Source organism: Pan paniscus, chromosome 13 (genome assembly GCF_029289425.2).
Source record: "Pan paniscus chromosome 13, NHGRI_mPanPan1-v2.0_pri, whole genome shotgun sequence".
Taxonomy (NCBI): domain Eukaryota; kingdom Metazoa; phylum Chordata; class Mammalia; order Primates; family Hominidae; genus Pan; species Pan paniscus.
This window is the reverse complement of record NC_073262.2, coordinates 130250152-130270372: the sequence shown is the minus strand read 5'-3', so window position 1 is coordinate 130270372 and position 20221 is coordinate 130250152. Positions and strand designations below refer to the sequence as shown.

General features: G+C 41.2%; 1 protein-coding gene across 1 annotated transcript in view; it reads left to right on the top strand.

The window, feature by feature from the left end:
* The first annotated feature begins 5866 nt into the window (after positions 1-5866).
* The window catches only part of LOC100992218 (thiamine transporter 2), a 40145-nt gene continuing 25790 nt past the window's right edge, over positions 5867-20221 (top strand). Inside the window, 6 exon segments of the mRNA XM_055108402.1 lie at positions 5867-5938; positions 8469-8909; positions 8911-9037; positions 9040-9239; positions 9618-9661; positions 14757-14945. Coding sequence (XP_054964377.1) covers positions 5867-5938; positions 8469-8909; positions 8911-9037; positions 9040-9239; positions 9618-9661; positions 14757-14945 — 1073 coding nt within the window.

The window sequence follows — 20221 nt, the reverse complement described above, 5'->3', positions numbered from 1 at the left end:
CAATATAAAATAAATTACAAAACGAGTGATGACTAAACTATTTAAAAATGTATAATTTTTTTATGAAAATTGCAATTTTCTTAAAAAGGCAGGTCACCTAAAAGGGTTAAGCACCCCTTTATCATGTCTGCATTTCATATAGTATCTAGTTTTTAAAAATAACACTGTAGGCCAGGCGCAGTAGCTCACGCCTGTAATCCCAGCACTTTGGGAGGCTGAGGTGGGAGGTCAGGAGTTTGAGACCAGCCTGGTCAACATAGTGAAACCCCGCCTCTACTAAAAATACAAAAATTAGCCAGGTGTGGTGGCATGCACCTGTAATTCCAACTACTTGGGAGGCTGAGGCAGGAGAATCGCTTGAACCTGGGAGGCAGAGGTTGCAGTGAGGCGAGATTGCGTCATTGCACTCCAGCCTGGGCAACAGAGCAAGACTCTGTCTCAAAACAAACAAACAAATAAATAAATAAATAAATAAATAACATTGTAGTCCTTTATGTGAACATCTAAGTTTTCAAACAACCACCATATGGGGTGTAACTAACATTTATTACCTAGCTAAAGATAACAAAAACAAACTGGAAAATTTCACTCCATATGTATATATAGATTCATCTGTCCTATTTGTATTTAACAATAATGAAAGTATCGATACATGGAAAATCAGAATACAGTAGATTTAAATGAAATATTTTAATTAAAGATTTAATCCCACATTTTGTGCAAATGATTAAAAATTCAAATTAGGTGTACCACAATCTGTGTCAGCTTCCTAGGGTGGTTTTAATGACATACCATAAATACTGGTTGGATTAAAACAACATAAGTTTATTGTCTCACAGTTTTGGAGGCTAGAAGTCTGAATTCAAGATGTCAACAGGGCCATGTACCCTCTGAAACCTATCGGGGAGAGCCCTTCCTTGCATCTTTCAGCTTCCGGTGTTTACCAGCAATTCTCAGTGTTCCATGGCATGTAGATCCATCATTCCAATCTCTGCCTTGGTCTTCACATGGCTGTCTTCTCACTGTCAGGTCTGTCTCTGTGTCTCTTTTCCCTTTCTTATAAGGACACCAAGTGATTGGATTAAGAACACACCCTACTCCACCATGACTTTATCATAACCTAACTAATTACATCTACATCAACCCTATTTTCAAATAAAGTCACATTCTGAGATGCTGGGGGTTAGGACTTCAACGTGTCTTTCTGGGGGACACAAGCAACCCATAATAGTCTTCCCCTTTGCCCCAAAATTCATCTTTCCCACATGCAAAATATATCCACCCCTTCCAAATATTCCCAAAAGTCTTAACCATTCCAGTATCAACTCTAAGTCCAAAATTTCATCTAAATGTCATGAACTCAAAGTCCCAAATGTTGTCATCTACATCATTGATGGCTGAGACTCAGAGTATGAATCACCCTGGGGCAAACTCTTCTTCATCCATGAACCCGTGAAGTCAGACAATGAGTCATCTGCTTACACAATACAATATCTAGGCATAGGACAGACATTTTCATTCCAAAAGGGAGAAAATGGAAAGAAAAAAGGGGTCATGGGTCCCAAGCAAGTCTGAAACCTAGGAAGGCAAGTTCCATTAGATTTCAAGGCCTGATACCTTCTGAGACTGAAGAAAACTTACAATTAAAAAAAAAAAAAAAAGATTTCAAGGCCTGAGCATAATCCTCTATGGCCTGATGATCTTTTACACCCATATGGTGGTTGTTTAAAAACTTAGATGTTCTCATAAAAGACTACAATGTTTTTGTTTGTTTGTTTGTTTGTTTGTTTTTGCGATGGAGTTTTACTCTTGTCACCCAGGCTGGAGTGCAATGGCGTGATCTCAGCTCACTGCAACCTCTGCCTCCCAGGTTCAAGCGATTCTCCTGTCTCAGCCTCCTGAGTAGCTGGGATTACAGGTGCCCGCCACCACGTCTGGCTAATTTCTGTATTTTTAGTACAGATGGGGTTTCACCTTGTTGGCTAGGCTGGTCTCGAACTGGTCAGGAGTTCGAGACCGGCCTCTGCATCCAGCACTCCAGCCTTTAAGTCATTCTTGTAAATTTTATGGTCTCTTTCAGTACAGAATGGCAATGTTTCTCCTGGTATAAAATTCTCAAAAACGTTGTCAGCCTCCCAAGAAATTCATGGTGATCTAAGCCATCAGACAAGAGGGCCCTGCACAGATCTTTCCTGAACAACTACATCTCTATTCCTGGCTTCTGATGAGATAAATGATTGGATCCATGAGCCACACACCTCATTTATTTAGCAAACACTTGTTGAGCCATACTTTTGACATTTCTATAGTATACTATTTGGACAGGTGGAGAATTTTCCAAATCAGGTACTGCTTCCTTTTTGCTTAGCAGTTCCTTCTTCAATTTATCTCTTTCTTCTCACATTTTATTACAAGCAACAAGGAGACATCAGGCTTCCCCTTTGCACACTTTCCTTGGGATTCTCCTCAGCTAAATATCCAAGTGCATCATCACTTACAAATTCTACTTTCCTTCCAACAGCACAACATAATACAGCCAAGTTCTCTGCTGCTTTATAACACAGATCAATCACCTTTCCTTCAGTGTCCAATAAAAGCTCCCCCTTTCCATCTGAGACCTCACCAGAAACACCTTGTAATGTGCATAATTCTAGAAACATTCAGTACATGGTGGTACATGTATTCTCTAAGACAATAGAAGCTTTCTTTGTAGCTCTCCTCTTCCTTTTGAGCCCTCATCAGAATTGTCTTTCCTCCAGCCTACCCCGACTCCACCAGGCAGTCTTGCTCTGTCGCCCAGGCTGGAGTACAGTGGCATGATCTCAGCTCACTGCAACCTCTGCCTCCTAGGTTCAGGCAATTCTCCTGCCTCAGCCTTCTGAGTGGCTAGGATTACAGGCACGCACCACCACGCCCAACTGATTTTTGTATTTTTAGTAGAGATGGGATTTCACCATGTTGGCCAGGCTGCTCTCGAACTCCTGACCTCATGATCCACCTGCCTCGGCCTCCCAAAGTGCTGGGATTACAGGCATAAGCCACTGCACCCGGCCCAGAATTGCCTTTAATGTCTGTATTTCTACCAACAATTTTGGACATGTGATCTAGGCTTTTTCTGTGAAGTGCTTCAAAACACTTCTAGCCTCTACCCATTACAGAATTCCAAAGGCACTTCCACACTTTTACATATTTGGTATAGCCCCGCCCTACTTTTCAGTACCAAAATTGCTATCAGCAATTCATTGAGCCTTGTGATTTCCTGGGTGACAGAGAAACAGGCCATTGAAATGAGTCCCTAGTCCTAGCTCATGGCATCCAAATAGCAAGATCAGTGACATAGACTATTCAATGTGAACTAGGAGGAAATCTGCCTCATCACCATTAAAAATGATGAGACTACATGGTCAGTGGGTGTTAAGCAACATTGCCAGGAAAAACGGGCAGGCCAAGGTTCAGATGGGAAATGTTGGCATGCAATGTTGATTTAAGTAATCTGGATAAAAAAATACTTTTCATGCTGAGACACGAGTCATGAGGAGCTAGAATATAGGGATAACTTCCTTTCAACTCTTTAAAAAGTACATATGGTAAATATTTGCTGATTTAGACTATGTAGAGAAGAATCAAAATGAATCAGTAAAACATCCAAATAGGGAAGTATGGGTGTGGAAAGCATGTATTTTGAGCAGAATTTAACGAAGCCGACCAAGGGTTCCCTATGGAAGGAACTATGGAATGAAGGACTGAACATTTGATTAAAAAGCAGTTAAGAATGATTTATTGCTAGTCTTACATAAGTTAGTATTTATAAAGTGCTTTCAAACAACGTAATTCCTTAAAGAAACAGTTTTCCTTGCAACCTTAATTAAGTCATAAATTTACTTTTTCAATCTCTCTCTATTCTTACAGGATAGCCTTGAAATTGATTTTGTAACCTTTTACATTGATTTTTGTACAGATGATCAACAATCTATATTAGCTGGGTCTGACATTATGAGCTTTTATTTTATCATCAATTCATTGGTCCTTGTGATCTTCTGGGTGACTGGGACTAGACGAGATTTTCAAGGAAAAGCAAGGGAAAGACAGCTGTATTTATTATACTAGGTGCTGCTTGGATTCCTCCCCTATTGATCTTATTTACTCCTTACAAACAAAATAGTGGATAATTTTTATCTTCTCTTAATCAGTGGGACTTAGGTTAAGGAATCTGAGTAAGGTCAGCTAGCTGTGATTAAGTACAACAGAAAAAAATATCTGATGACCACATCACAGTAATACCTGGGATGTTTATGAAATACCAAGCTGCTCAGAGCAGCCCACCAGCTCTGCAATAGCCAGAACCCCCAAGTTCCAGGATTCCCTGTCTATAGCAACACTAGGATAGACCAGTGGCCCAGACCAGAAGTCCACTGCTTTCTCTGCACCCATCTTCCTTGCAATGGTTAGAAATTTACATTCTAACATAATTAGGAGCAAATCAGAGCATTTCTTCGGTGACGTTTTAAGTGATTTTAACCAATGACCATGTTAACCAATGACCTTTGAAGCAGAGGTTAAACAGTAAATAAAAATTAACACCTGCTTGATATATTAAAAAGTATGCCACTGGCATAACATGGGATTGTAAGTTCACTGTTTGTCTTTTTTGTTACATAGTTATAACTCTGCCTTTAATTGTAAAAATAGAAGAATGCCTTGAAGTTAGAAAAATAGCCCTAAGGAAAGAATGTTTGAATCTTTCAGGCTGTTTTTTGCTCCCTTCCATCTCAGACAGACCACATAATCAAGGGATATTGTATTCTTTATGTTTTCAAAGTTTTTCCTAGGTAGTCATTCGTTTTCTGTAGTCCATAAGGAAAAGCATTCAGTTCAGAGGGGCCATGTAAGCAGAATGCTGACAAATAAAATAATATACCATTCACCATCTTTTTATAATAAATGAAGATACTAGCAGGGGGCAAACTTGGTGCCCATCCTAATCAGAGTTGTGGAAATCTCACACTGAAGAGGATTTGTTGTAGCTATTTCTCCATGTGATCACTCATATTCTTTGAGTCTTTTCACTGTGCTGGTGATGGACTTCCTAATTTAGTTGAACCAACCCATCCAACCATCTTGAATTAAACATTCTGCTGCTAGCATTAGGGGAGGAATCAGGAGTTATTTCCAATATAAAAACCTGAAGCCATGGTCTCTCCTGGTCCTCAAAAATGGTGAGTGATATTTTGTCCATGACTGATTCAGAAAGAGGATTTGAGATTTCCTGGCTAATTTGGGGGGTTTTATTTGAGACAAGGTCTCACACTATTACTCAGGCTGGAGTGCAGTGGCACGATCATACCTCCCTGCAGCCTCCATCACCTGGGCTCAAGTGATCCTCCTGCCTTGGCCTCCCAAAACTCTGGGATGATAGATGTGAGCCACTGTGCCTGGCCCTAGAAATCATTTCTACTCTCTATTTTATTAGAAGTAACCCAGGAATTAATGTTCTCCAAAATACACTTGTAAAACTGCAATGGATCTGGTGACAAGAAATTATGCATTTTTCTAAAGTATGCAATTATTTAATATCTCAGTTTCCAGAGGATTATTTCTAATGAATACAGGTATCCCCTGGCTATTCCCCTTAATCACCAGCGGGACTAATCAGTGTAAATAACAATCTCAATTGCTAAACTCACTTAAAACTTAATGGTTTCAGGCTCCAGCACCTGCCTGTGACTTATACGAGCTGGATGATGACCAGTGTCTCCACGCTCTGAAAGAAGGTCCTTCTCTCTTCCATGGCCACAGAAGCTAGATGTGGATTCCTACGTAGAGGTGGCATAACGTGGAATGTAACCCAAGTTATGCACCTGCTACCATGAAAGCATTAGGCCAGGAAATTTCTTCACGACTACACCTGTGTGATGTGCATTACAATCTCCCTAGTCAGGTAAGGGAAACTGAGGCCCCAAGACACAGAGAAACTCGGACAGGATCACATGACTTGAAAGAGTGGATTAGAGATTTAAATTTACTCAACTACAATGCCCATGTTCTTCCCACCAGGAAATCCTCTTTTCCTTATTCCAGAGCTGTTTTAGGAGTAAGTAACCAGCATATTCTTGAGAATCAGATGGTGGCTTGTAGTTCTCACTCCAGAGAACAACTCTAAATAAGTTAAACGTTTGGAAAACATATTATTATTTGAATTTTTATGGTCAGTTAGAAAAGTCTGGTTTGATGACTGTACTTTCAACAAGCGCTTCTAGGATACTTTTTTTTTTTTTTGAGACGGGGTCTCACTCTGCTGCCCAGGCTGGAGTACAGTGGTGAGATCATGGCTCACTGCAACCTCTGCCTCCCAGGCTCAGGCAATTCTTGTGCCTCAGCCTCCAGAGTAGCTGGCACTACAAGCATGTGCCACCATGCCTGGCTAATTTTTGTACTTTTAGTAGAGACAGAGTTTTGCCATGTTGGCCAGGCAGGTCCCGAACTCCTGGCCTCAAGTGATCCACCCGCCTCTACCTCCCAAAGTGCTGGGATTATAAGTATGAGCCACTGCTCCCAGCTCGATACCTTTGATGGGTCAGACACTGTGCTAGACTCTAAGGTGACAAAACTGAATCCCTGCTTTCAAGGAGATCCCAGGCTAGTGGTAAGATGTGCGTGTCAGCACATCAATACCTTTCAAAGCCATCAGTATGGCAAATTGTATAGCTTATGACTGATGACTGCGTAGTGTGTGCCAGGCATTGTTTTAACATGTACTAGCAAATGGAATCCTCAAAACATATTATCATCCCCACTTTACAGATGAGGAATCTGAGGTATAAAGAGGTCCAGTAACTTACCAAAGGTCACATGTTTGTAAGCAGCAGAGAAGGATTTGGACCTGACTGTCTGACTGCAGAATCCATGGTCTTAAATGGCATGCCCAGGCTGGAGTGCAGTGGCATGATCATAGCTCACTGCAGCCTCAAACTCCTGGGCTCAAGCAATCCTCCTGCCTCAGCCTCCCAAGCTGCTAGGACTATAGGTGCCAGGCTAATTTTTACTTTTCTTTTTTTTGTAGAGAGAGGGTCTCACTATGTTGCCTAGGCTGGTCTGGAACTCCCAGGCTCAAGCAATCCTCCCACCTTGGTCTTTCAAAGTGCTGGGATTACAGGCATGAGCCGTTGCACCCAACAATTTTATCTTATTTTGCCTCTCTTTCCTAGCCACCATCTACATTCACCCACCTCACACCAAGTAGATTTTGCCTTCTAAACCAATCCACCTTTTTTCTTCACAATAAACACCAGTACATCCCATGAGGTACAAACTGGTTTAGCTAGAAGCTATGACTGGGCTGGATTCAAATACCAGAGATTGTCACAAAAAGCATATCTGGCATACAGCTTTTACCATGTTAGTGACTATACCCAAAAGCCAAAAACAGCAAGAATAAAGTTCTACCAAACTTCAAGAGTGCTTGGGTAAAAGTCTACCTGGGAACCCAAAGCATGAGGACACAGATTAGGTCATAGCAAAGGGCATTCTCAGGCTCAGTAAATCTGTGGATTTATTTCGGTTGTCTAGAAATTCAGAGGACAGGGATTTGGGAAGGTCTACCCCAACCGCCTTTATGACATCCTCCACCCGCTGTACACTCCCCTTATAGAAAGTGAAATAATCACTTACTACAGATAGGCTCCGATAATTGGCCAGTGCCACCAGTTCCAAGAGAAACTGTGGCCAAAATTGACTTGAATGAGAGAGCTACTAAGTAGTTTCTTATGGTTCCTCCAGGGCAGCCCAAAAAAGTAACGTGAAGAAAATGGAAGAGTAGAAGATAAACACACACATTTCTTCCTCTGACATTCAATCTCAAAGTGGTCATTTGTTCCACATTTTCCTGATCACCAAGATGGTATCACAACGGGCTCCTCACTTTTGTACTGATGGGTATCAAAGGGAAAGAGGGCGGTCAGGTTCTTCCAGTACTGAAACATCCTTTTTGACCTTTTGGTTCTCACTGTGAAGAAGAATAAACTATTTTGTTACATGCTAGTAAGCAACAGTATCTGAGCAGCCCTGGATTGTTCTGGAAATCCTGTCAAGTGTAAAAAGATTAATTTATCCATTATGGCCTCTTTTCCTAGCCTCCATAGCTTATTGCAGATCAAATTACATTTATAAAGTTTAAAAGGCAGATAACTAAGATAATAGCTGCTGTGTTTTTTACACCTGGAAGTATAAATTCACACCTTATGAATATCTGTCGTTCAATTTGTTTCCCTGAATTTCAGTTTTCCATTGCTTTCCAAAGTATTGTTAGAAATTCATGTAAACCATGAAACTAGACCCACTTTGGCAAAGGCCAAGCAGTGCGTCCTGGGGTTGATACATGTCATCTTGATAATGTTAAGTGTCAGAGGCCCAGGGTGTATTTCACGTCCTGATTTTTTTTGTCTTTGCACTCTCCCCACTAAATCTTGCAGATAACAAATGAGATCTTCCCCATTTAGACATACTCCTACCTGGTGCTGCTGCCGCCTGTGTTTGTCCTCACCGATTATGTCCGCTACAAGCCAGTCATCATCTTGCAAAGTATTAGTTTCATCATTACCTGGCTGCTGCTGTTGTTTGGCCAAGGAGTGAAGACCATGCAGGTTGTAGAGTTCTTCTACGGGATGGTCACCGCCGCCGAGGTGGCCTACTACGCCTACATATACAGCGTGGTCAGCCCCGAGCACTACCAGAGAGTGAGCGGCTACTGCAGGAGTGTCACGCTGGCCGCCTACACAGCAGGGTCGGTGCTGGCCCAACTCTTGGTATCCCCGGTGAACCTGTCGTACTTTTACCTCAACGTCATATCCTTGGCCTCTGTCTCCGTGGCCTTCCTTTTCTCACCTTTTCTACCAATGCCCAAGAAGAGCATGTTTTTTTCATGCAAAACCCAAAAAAGAAACTCCTCAAAAGCCACCGGGAGAGGACGCCATCTTAGAGGAATCTCACAAGGATCACAAAGCAGTTCACTCGGAATTATTCACTGTTTCAGGGGACCTGGATGCCAGCAGTGGGACACCCCAAAGCCAAGCAATGTGGCTTTGAGAGATTTTGTGCAGTGGTCCCGGGATTTGCAGGAGTGCTACTCCTCGAAGCATCTCTTTTACTGACCCCTGTGGTGGGCTTTTTCCACAACAGGTTTTAACCAGATGTTAAACTATGTTCAAATCCTACGGGATTACAAGGCACCATCTCAAAGTTTCACAATACATGTATTAGTCGATTTTCATGCTGCTGACAAAGACATACCCAAGACTGGGTAATTTATAAGGAAAGAGATTTAATTGACTCACAGTTCAGCATGGCTGCAGAGGCCTCACAATCATGGCGGAAGGGAAAGGAGGAGCAAAGTCACTGATTACATTGCAGCAGTCAAGAGAGAATGAGAGCCAAGCAAAAGGGGAAACCCCTTATAAAACTGTCAGATCTTATGAGAGTTATTTGCTATCATGAGAACAGTACGGGGGAAACTGCCCCCATGATTCAATTATCTCCCACTGGGTCCCTCCCACAACACGTGGGAATTATGGGAGCTGCAATTCAAGAAGAGATTTGGATGGGGATACAGTCAAACCCTATCAATATATAATGGAGCAGTAGAAGCCCTTGAAACCTTTGGGTCTAGGTATATAAGACTTTATCTCATCAATGTGCAGAAAATGTGCTGCTCCATGTTGTAAGATACTCCATGGTAAAAAATTAGACCTGTTCGGAAGTAACTCCAATCAATGCATTTCAGTGCAATAGAGCCCTGAAAAAAGTAAGATAGTAAGAACTGATATTACAAGACCTACGCTATGTCAAGTATACAACACATATTTAATTGATATTTTTGCTGTTTATAATGAAGCTAGTGACTAGATTAAAAAATAAAAATAAAAAAAACTGGGCTCAATTTTTTTTTTCTTTGAGAAAGAGTCTCACTCTGTCACCCAGGAGGGAGTGCAGTGGCACCATCTCAGCTCACTGCCACCTCCACCTCCTGGGTTCAAGCGATTCTCCTGCCTCAGCCTCCCGAGTAGCTGGGATTACATGTGCACACTACCACGCCTGGCTAATTTTTTGTATTTTTAGTAGAGACGGGGTTTCACTGTGTTGGCCAGACTGGTCTTGAACTCCTGACCTCGTGATCCACCCACCTCAGCCTCCCAAAGTGCTGGGATTACAGGCGTGAGCCACCGTGCCTGGCCCCTGGGCTCAATTTTTTTATCTATGTTCTATCATTTGCCAAGTAGGCAAATCAATGAAAATTCTAGCAATCCATTTTCTCTTCTCTTAAAAGGCCAGAACAATATCTACTAATTTATTTCACAGGATTGCTTTTTTTCTTTTTTTTTTTTTTTTTTTTGAGATGGGGTCTCGCTCTGTCACCAGGCTGGAGTGCAGTGGCACGATCTCGGCTCACTGCAACCTCCAGCTCCGTGGTTCAAGCCATTCTCCTGCCTCAGCCTCCTGGGTAGCTGCACAGGATTGCTTTAAAGATCAAAAGATATCATGCATTCGGAAGTAATTGTGTACTGTAGCATCTTAGGTAAAAAATAGTTGTTTTTATTTAATTTTCTTGAACATAAAATAACACAACTTTCAAATTGTAGTCTTCAATAATCCTGTTGTAGTCATTTTGACACCAACTACCAAGTAGTTTGAAAAAGAAGAGTTTTGTCACAAATTTAAAAGAGGCAACTAATGTAATAAAACATTGAAAAAGGTATACATGGAAGATAAAGTTACACTCATCCCTAAAAACAGGAGCTACAAACTGGTGTCCTGCTGGCCAATTATGGTTTGACCATGAAGAGTTAGATGGCTTAAGGTTAAACTATCAAAACTCTTTTCAGGCAGGCAAGGTGGCTCATGCCTGTAATCCCAGAGCTTTGGGAGGCTGAGGTGGGGAGGCCAGGAGTTTAAGACCAGCCCAGCCAACATAGTGAGACCCTGTCTCTATAAAAAAAAAAAAAAAAATTTGTTTTAATTAGCTGGGCATGGTGGTGTGTGCCTGTAGTCCTAGCAACTGGGGAAGCTGAGGCCAGGAGGGTCACTTGAGCCCGGGAGTTCTAGGCTTCAGTGAGCTATGATTGTGCCACTGCACTCCCGCCTGGGTGACAGAGTGAGACTTTGTCTCATAAAACAAACAGGCTGGGCACGGTGGTTCACACCTGTAATCCCAGCACTTTGGGAAGCCGAGGTGGGTGGATCATGAGGTCAGGAGTTCAAGACCAGCCTGGCCAACGTGGTGAAACCCCATCTCTACTAAAAATACAAAAATTAGCCAGGCATGCTGGCATGCACCTGTAATCTCAACTACTCGGGAGGCTCAAGAATCACTTGAACCTGATAGGTGGAGGTTGCAGTGAGCTGAGATCTTGCCACTGCACTCCAGCCTGGGCAACAGAGCAAGACTCTTGTCTTGGAAAAAAAAATAACAAAAAAAACTTTTTTTCTTTCTGGAATCTTTCAATAACTCTAGTCTTTAAAATGTGGTTTGAAAGGCCAGGTGTGGTGGCTCATGCCTGTAATCCTAACACTTTGGGAGGCCAAGGCAGGTGGACCAGCCTGGGCAACATAATGAAACCCCATCTCTACAAAAAATGTAAAAAAATTAGCCAGGTTTGGTGGCGTTCGCCTGTTGTCCCAGCCACTCAGGAGGCTGAGGCAAGAGAATCACTTGAACCCAGGAGGTCAAGCCTGCAGAGAGCCAAGATCGCACCACTGCACTCCATCCTGGATGACAAAGTGAGACCCTGTGTCAAAAAATAATAATAAAATGTGGTTTGCAGACTACATTACCATAAGGTGGGCACACTCACGGTAATGGTCTTCAAACCCGATATGCATAAACTGACCTAAGCCAAAGTTGACCACAGCTAATAGTTTTACCTTTTTAAGGGATTGTAGAAAAAAAAATATGCAACAAGACTTGTAGAACAGGATATGTGGCTCATAAGCCATAAGTATTCACTATCTGGCCCTTTAGAGATTGTGGATCTTGAATTCAATATAGTGGGTTGCTGACCAGCATTTTTAAATCGGAGTAGACTTGTCTAGTATAGAATAGGGAGCATATCAGCTTGTAAGGATACATTTTGTTTTGCAAAAATTCTGTTCACACACATATATATGTACTAATTAATATATAAAATATATTTTTCTCAGGCTATGGTCAAAGAAGTTTGAAAGCTTCTGCTCTTGCAGCTATCTTATAAATATCAGGGTTCCCAGCCTGAGTATCATTGCTGTCCCTTGAGTTGGCTGGTGTCTCCTTCCTCCTTATCTAAAGATGAATTTCTGATATTGTGTGTTGTCTGACAGGAAAAAGGCAGGAAGACTGAGCAACCAAGAGAAATCTTGGGAAGGTCTCTGGGGTATTGAGGGTTTTCAGCTCCCACTCCTGGGTTCACCCTTCAAGCCCCATCCTGGGCCTTCCGCTTGGGCAAAACCTTCCTCCTGGCTCAGAAGCTATAATAGTTTGGAGAGTTTGAGATGCTTGTCCAGGCACTCCTCGTCTCTCCCAGAATATACTTTGTGAGCTTTAAAACACTCTTCCAAAGGCAGTGTGGTGCAAGGAGGGAGAGGTGGGCTGACACAGGCCTTAATACTCCAGGGTACAAAGGGCAGGCCCCAGAGCCGTCTTTGAAGCTAGCCCAACAATCTGCATGTATTTTCCTGACAAAACAAAGCTTTCACATCAAATGAGACTTTGAAGCTGTTTATTTTAAAGCTAGGTTGTTCCACACCCACCTGTTTATTGAACATGGCGGGGCCCATTGTTGAGCTCACATTCTTGTCATTTCCCTCCCTGAAAATTCCTAACACTTGGTTGATGAGGTCAGGGATCGGATCGCTGTTTCATCCTCTGCACTGCTGGCCTCTTGGGCTGGGCAATTCTTTGTCGAGGGCACTGTTCTGAGCTCTGTAGGATGTTCAGCAACATTGTATGCCTGTAAGCCACTAGGTGCCAGGATGCACCCCATTGTGACAACCAAAACTGTCTTCAAATATTGCCACCTGTCTGCTAGAAGGCAAAAATACCCCTGGTTGACAACCACTAGATCAGATTTGGATTAGGGTCAGAGCTTTTGGGTGGGGGTTGAGGGAGGTAATGAGTCTCGCTTTGTCGCCCAGGCTAGAGTGCAATGGCGTGATCTAGGCTCACTACAACCTCCGCCTCCCGGGTTCAAGCAATTCTCCTGCCTCAGCCCCCCTAATTTTTGTATCTTTAGTAGAGATGGGGTTTCACCATGTTGGTCAGGCTGGTCTCAAACTCTTGACCTCAGGTGATCCACCCGCCTCGGCATCCCAACAGAACTCTTTTATAATCTTTATCATACTGTATTTATTTATTTATTTATTAACTTAAATTTACTTATCTAATTTCCCCACTAGGCTGCATTGTTTTCAAAGCAAGGACCCAAAATTTACCACTATGTTGTTCCACAGAGAACCTCAAAAGTACTTGCTGGTTTAACAAATGAAGGAAAGAAGGAAGGAAGAAAAGAAGGAAGGAAGGAACAAATAAAGAAGGGAATGACCAGGCCAGGCATAGTGGCTCACACCTGTAATCCTAATATTTGAGAGGCCAAGATGGGAGGATCGCTTGAGGCCAGGAGTTCAAGACCAGCCTGGTCAATATAGCGAGACCCCATCTCTCTCTCTCTCTCTCTCTCTCTCTCTCTATATATATATATATATATATATATATATTTATTTATTTATTTATTTATTTCTATATATTTCTATATATAGAGAGAGAGAGAGAGAAAAGTTTGGCATCTGCCAGGGATCTTGAGGAAAATTTTTAAATGGCGTTACAGAAAGGAAAGAGAAAAGAGAGACAAGGGCAAAGAGAGAGAGGCCATCCTTCGTAGGGCATTGGTAATAGGCTCACAGAAAGGGCGTGGGAGAAAAGAGCAGGCACCACACATCAGGAAACTTTAGGCTGCAGACCTTGTGCACCTCAAGCCAATGACCATTCAGTTTCCCATTTCTTACCCTCTGTTTGTCTTGACCAGACTTTAGTCAGGCTCCTGGCTTTCCTACAGATCCCTAAATGTTGCTTACTCCAAACCCTGAGCAAACACAAAAAAATGTGCAATGTGTCCCCCTTATCAGCTCCAAACAGGAATTGGCTGACCACAGTGGGATACTTTCCTGTCAAACGCCACTGACCATTTCCCCTTGTGAATCCAGCTTCCTCTGCAGAGATTCTGCTTATGTCTGCTTGTACCCTCTTTACCCTATAAAAGAAAATCCTTTTTCTGTTTGATCTTGAGTCATGCAGATTTCTGCAATCAGAGAGTTCTTTTTATTGCAATAGCCTTTCTTCTAAATAAAGCCTCTCCTATCTAAGTCACATATATTTTTTTTTATTTGACACCAGGTTTCTAAGCCTGAGTTTTAACATCTGCAAAGGGAAGAGGAAAGAAAAAATGGCCCTCTCCATGGGTCCTCTCCAGTCTATGATTTATGAAAGACTAAATTCAATTGGTCTATTTCAACCCTTAAGAGAAAATGATATGTACAGTTCACAGAGGTGGATCAAGCAATTTTTCATTCAAAGTTCACAATAAGTCAGCATTTTTTTTTACTGTAGTCTGAAAACACTTCAGTGCTTCTGTAACTGTGGATTTTAACAAAACTGTGTGCTATTTTACTGTACATGGATTAACAAGATGTAGTTTATTTTTTATTTTATTTTATTTTATTTTATTTTATTTTAGGAGCCGTGGCAGCCTTCACAGTGGCTACATCAAAGTCATCTGGGATCTTCTGGGTGAGTTGCCCTTGGTGATCTTCTCAGGAGCAGATGGAGGTTCTCTATGTCCCATGCATTTCACAACTAATATTTAGGTGCGCTATGCTGGTCTCTTGATATTCAAGTCAAGTTTTATGCTCTTTATAACCATAGCCGTGTAAGTATTTACCATTTCTTTCTTTTAACTACCTAAACCTGAAGCAACAAAACATGTTTATTTATTCTTCCAATTCCTCTGAATAGCATTTTGCAATGTTATACCTAAGGCTTCCTACAAGAGGCAATGAAACTATATTCCCATTTGAATCAACTTTCTCTTACGACTTGACTAAGATTCCTAATCAGGAGGATACGTGAAGTTCTTAAGCAGTAATATATTGTTAGGCTTTTATTTTGTCTGATTTAGCAACACAGTATAATAAGATGCGATTCTAATTTTGACTAAGTTTAGTTTTCACTCCCAATTTTCCTGCTTGTATAGTCAGAGCGTATCTATTTCTTTTTGAAACAACTTATCAAATATTCTGAGGGCTGTTACAGAAGTGAAGCTGTTCTATAAAACTATGTCTAAATACTATATCACACAGTAGTTTAAAAATATAAAGTATTTTATTTAGATTAATCATAAAGTAAATGAGCTAAGGAGGTGGTGGATGCTGGTTGGAGAACACTTCAAGGAATTCGATGTTGCTTCTCGTTTCCTGTGTAACAATGTATTTCATTCTATATACCAAGTTAATCAGAAATAAACATCTGAAAATATTTTCCTTGGCTGAACATTACTGGCAGCATAATCTTTGACATGCTCTGTGGCCTTAAAGTTTTCTAGTCTGTTTGTCTATAAAATGAAGGTCAGATGCGTTTCTTTCTAAGGAGTATTAGTAATGATGACATCTGAATTTTCAACAGAAATACTGGAAGCCAGAAAACAATGAAACAACATTTTAATTTTTATTTCTATTTATTTATTTATTTAGAGACGGAGTCTTGCTCCATTGTCCAGGCTGGAGTGCAGTGCACGATCTCAGCTCACTGCAACCTCTGCCTCCCGGGTTCGAGCGATCCTTCTGCCTCAGACTCCCAAGTAGCTGGGACTACAGGTGCATGCCACCATGCCCGGCTAATTTTTGTATTTTTAGTAGAAACAGGGTTTCACCATATTGGCCAGGCTGGTCTCGAACTCCTGACCTCATGATCTGCCCACCTTGGCCTCCCAAAGTGCTGGGATTACAGGCGTAAGCCACCACGCCCAGCCTGTTATTTTTATTTTTATCTTTTAAAAATAATTGCACCTTTTGGTTTAGATTCAGGGAGTACATGTGCAGGTTTGTTACATGGGTATATTGCTTGAGGCTGAGGTTTGGGATACAGTTGATCCCATCACCCAGCTAGTGAGCATAGTACCCAACTGGTAGTTTTTCAACTTTTGCCCTCCTCCCAAGAATATTTTTAAAGTGTGAAAAGTAAAGAACTGCTAGCCTAGAATTTTATACTAAGCAAAGATATTCCTCAAAAATTAAGTCAAAATAAAGAATTTTTAAGACAAAAAAATTAAGCAAAATTATTGTGGCTTACACTAAAAGAAATATAAAGGGAATTCTTTAGGCAGAATGAAAATGATCACCATTAGCATTGCAATAATATAGGAAAAATAATACTGGAAAGAATAAACATATAAGTAAATCTAAGCAAATCTTGATTTTTGAGACAGAGTCGCCCAGGCTAGAGTGAAGTGGTGCAATCTCAGCTCACTGCAAGCTCTGCCTCCCAGGTTCAAGCAATTCTCGAGCCTCAGCCACTCAAGTAGCTGGGATGACAGGTGTGCACCACCATACCTGGCTAATTTTTTTGTAGTTTTTGTAGAGAAGGAGTTTCACCATGTTGGCCAGGCTGGTCTCCAACTCCTGGCCTCAAGTGATCCACCTGCCTCAGCCTCCCAAATTTCTGGGATTACAGATGTGAGCCACCGCACCTGGCCTAATGTTTCTAGTTTTAAAAATATATGTAGAGGCCGGGCACGATGGTTAATACCTGTAATCTCAGCACTTTGGGAGGCCAAGGCGAGCGGATCACTTGAGGTCAGGAGTTTGAGACCAGCCTGGCCAACATGGTGAAACCCCATCTCTACTAAAATACAAAAATTAGCTGGGCGTGGTGGCAGGTGCCTGTAATCCCAGCTACTGGAGAAGCTGAGGCAGGATAATCACTTGAGCCTGGGAGGCGGATGTTGCAGTGAGCCGAGATCCCACTATTGCACTCCAGCCTGGGCGACAGAACAAGACTCCATCTCAAAAAAATAAATAAATAAAAATATATGTACAGTTAAAATTTATGATGGTAATAGCACAAAAGGAAGGGGAAATAATAAATTTAAAGTATTGCAAAATCCTTGTATTGCCAAAGAAGTGGTGAAAATACTATTTTAGGGTAGACTCTGCTAGGTCAAAAATTCATGCTATAATATATATGGTAACTACTAAAATAATAATACAATAAGATAGTACTAACAAGCTAATGAAGGGAGGGAAAGTGTTTTTAAACTTAATTAAGGCAACAAAAGACAAGAAACAGAACAAGGAACGTAAATCAGGCAGGACAAATAAATGGTAAATTTAAAACCCAATATAGCAGCAAAATCATTAAAATGTGCCTGAACTAATTACTCCAATTATAAGACAAAAGTCAGCTGAATGGATTTTAAAACTCAAAACCTAATTATGTTGCTTTCAAGACACACTTCTTGAAAATAAGGTCTCCAAAAGGCTGAAAGTGCAAATATGGGAAAAGATAAACTGTACAAATGCTAATACAAGGAAAGCTAGTTTAGGTATCCCAATATCAGATGAAATAAGCAATAACACCAGAATGATTTGTCTTTGCATTATAAGTTTCATAGTCGTTTTATAATGATAAAAGTGTTCATCAACAACTAGATAAATAAAGCTATCCTTTTTTTTTTTTTTTTTTTTTTTTGATGGAGTCTTGCTCTGTCACCCAGGCTGGAGTGCAGTGGCACGATCTCAGCTCACTGCAACCTCTGTTTCCCAGATTCAAGCGATTCTCCTGCCTTGGCCTCCCGAGTAGCTGAGATTACAGGCGTGTGCCAACACACCCAACTAATTTTTGTATTTTTAGTACAGACGGGGTTTCGCCATGTTGGCCAAGCTGGTCTCAAACTCCTGACCTCAAGTGATCCACCAGCCTCGGCCTCCCAAAGTGCTGGGATTACAGGCGTGAGCCACCTTGCCCAGCCAATAAAGCTATTCTAAATTTGTATGCACGAAAAATACAGCCTCAAAATGTATTAAGCAAAATGCCAAAAAAATTTTAGAGAAATAAAAAAGTCCACACTCACAGTTGCAAATGTGAACACAGCTCTCTCGATAACAAGTAGACAAAAAACATCGGTGAGGATTAGGAAGACTGAAACTACATGTCAAATAAAGTTGCAGTGATGGATATGTGGAAACTGTACACACTGCAGGATAAAGATTATTTTCAAGTGAACATAGAAGAGTGACCAAAAACAGGCTTGGACTGGGCCAAAAAGTAGCCCTCAATAAATATCAAAAGATTGAAATCATATGGAAAAAGTATTCTGACAACCATAATTAAGCTAAAATTGTTAGCAAAATTGTAATTTAAAAATACCCAAATGTTTTATAATTAAAGATAGAACATGGTCAAAAAATTATACTTGGAGTTAGAAAATAATTTGAACTGAATGACAAGGAAAATATGAAAAATCACAACTTATAGGATGCACTTAAGCAGTGCAAGGAGAGAAACATACAGTCTCCAATGCATTTATTTTTTAAAAAAAGAAAGTACACAAATTAAGTTACTTAAACATTCATCTTCAGAAGCTAGAAGAGAACAGCAAATGAAACTCAAAGAAAAGAAGAAAATGTTAGAGATAACAAAAAATAAAATCAATGGAATAGAAAATAGTACAATAGGAAAAATTTAAAGCCAAATCAGTCATTTGAAAAGTCTAATAAATGTGAGAGAGAGTGCTCGTGCATAGAATGGAAAAAATACAACTTATCAATATCAGAAATGAAAAAGGGGAGATGACTACATCTCTTTCTCAGTTCACTGCAACTTCTGCCCCCAGAGTTCAAGTGATTCTCCCCGCTCAGCCTTCCAAATAGCTGGGACCACAGGTGCGTGCCACCACACCCAGCTGATTTTTGTATATTTTGTAGAGACAGGGTTTCACCATGTTGCCCAGACTGGTCTGGAACTCCTGAGCTCAAGCAATCTGCCTGCCTCAGCCTCCCAAAGTGCTGGGATTACAGGTGTGAGCCACCATGCCTGGCCTCTTTTGCCCACTTTTTAATCGGGTTCTTTGATTTTGGCTCATTAATTTGTGTAAATTCCTTATAGATTATGGATATCAGACTTTTGTTGGATGCATAGTTTGCAAATATTTTCTCCCATTTTGTAGGTTGCCTGTTTACTCCGTTGATAGCTTCTTTTGCTGTACAGAAGCTCTTTAGTTTAGTTAGATCCCATTTGTCAATTTTTGTTTTTGTTGCAGTTGCTTTAATTTTATTTTATTTTATTTTATTTTTTTGAGACAGAGTCTCACTCTTTTGCTGGAGCGGGAGTGCAGCGGCATGATCTCAGCTCACTGCAACCTCCACCTCCCGGGTTCAAGCAATTCTCCTGCCTCAGCCTCCCATGTAGCTGGGATTACAGGCACCCGCCACTATGCCCAGCTAGTTTTTTGTATTTTTAGTAGTGACGGTGTTCCACCATGTTGGCCAGGCTGGTCTCGAGCTCCTGACCTCATGATTCGCCCGTCTCGGCCTCCCAAAGTGCTGGGATTACAGGAGTGAGCCACCGTGCCCGGCCTATTTATTTTTTTGAGACCCAGTCTTACTTTGTTGCCCAGGCTGGAGTGCAGTGGCACCATCTCAGCTCACTACAAGCTCCACCTCCCAGGTTCAAGCAGTTCTCCTGCCTCAGCCTCCCGAGTAGCTGGGACTACAGGTGTGAGACACCACACCCAGCTACTTTTTGTATTTTTAGTAGCGATGGGGTTTCACCACGTTGGCCAGGCTGGTCTCGAACTCCTGACCTCAGGTGATCCCACCCCCGTCAGGTGATCCCACTCCCCAAAGTGTTGGGATTATGGGCGTGAGCCACCGCACCCAGCCTGCAATTGCTTTTAGATTTTCTGTTTTTATTTGATTTTAAGCAGTTTATGCCTATTTTCTCTTTGTGGAAAAATATGATTTTTAGCTTACCTTGTTATTTTCTTACTGTAACAGGAAGTAAATCTCTATCTTCCCCCAATATTCATTCTAAATATTTTGTTTTCACTTAGCAATCTCTTGATTAGGAAAAAATAATTCTAGCCAAACCTAAATCAGTTTCGTTTCATGGTCAATGGCTATACTTGGGAAGGAGAACCTGAAAGTTAGT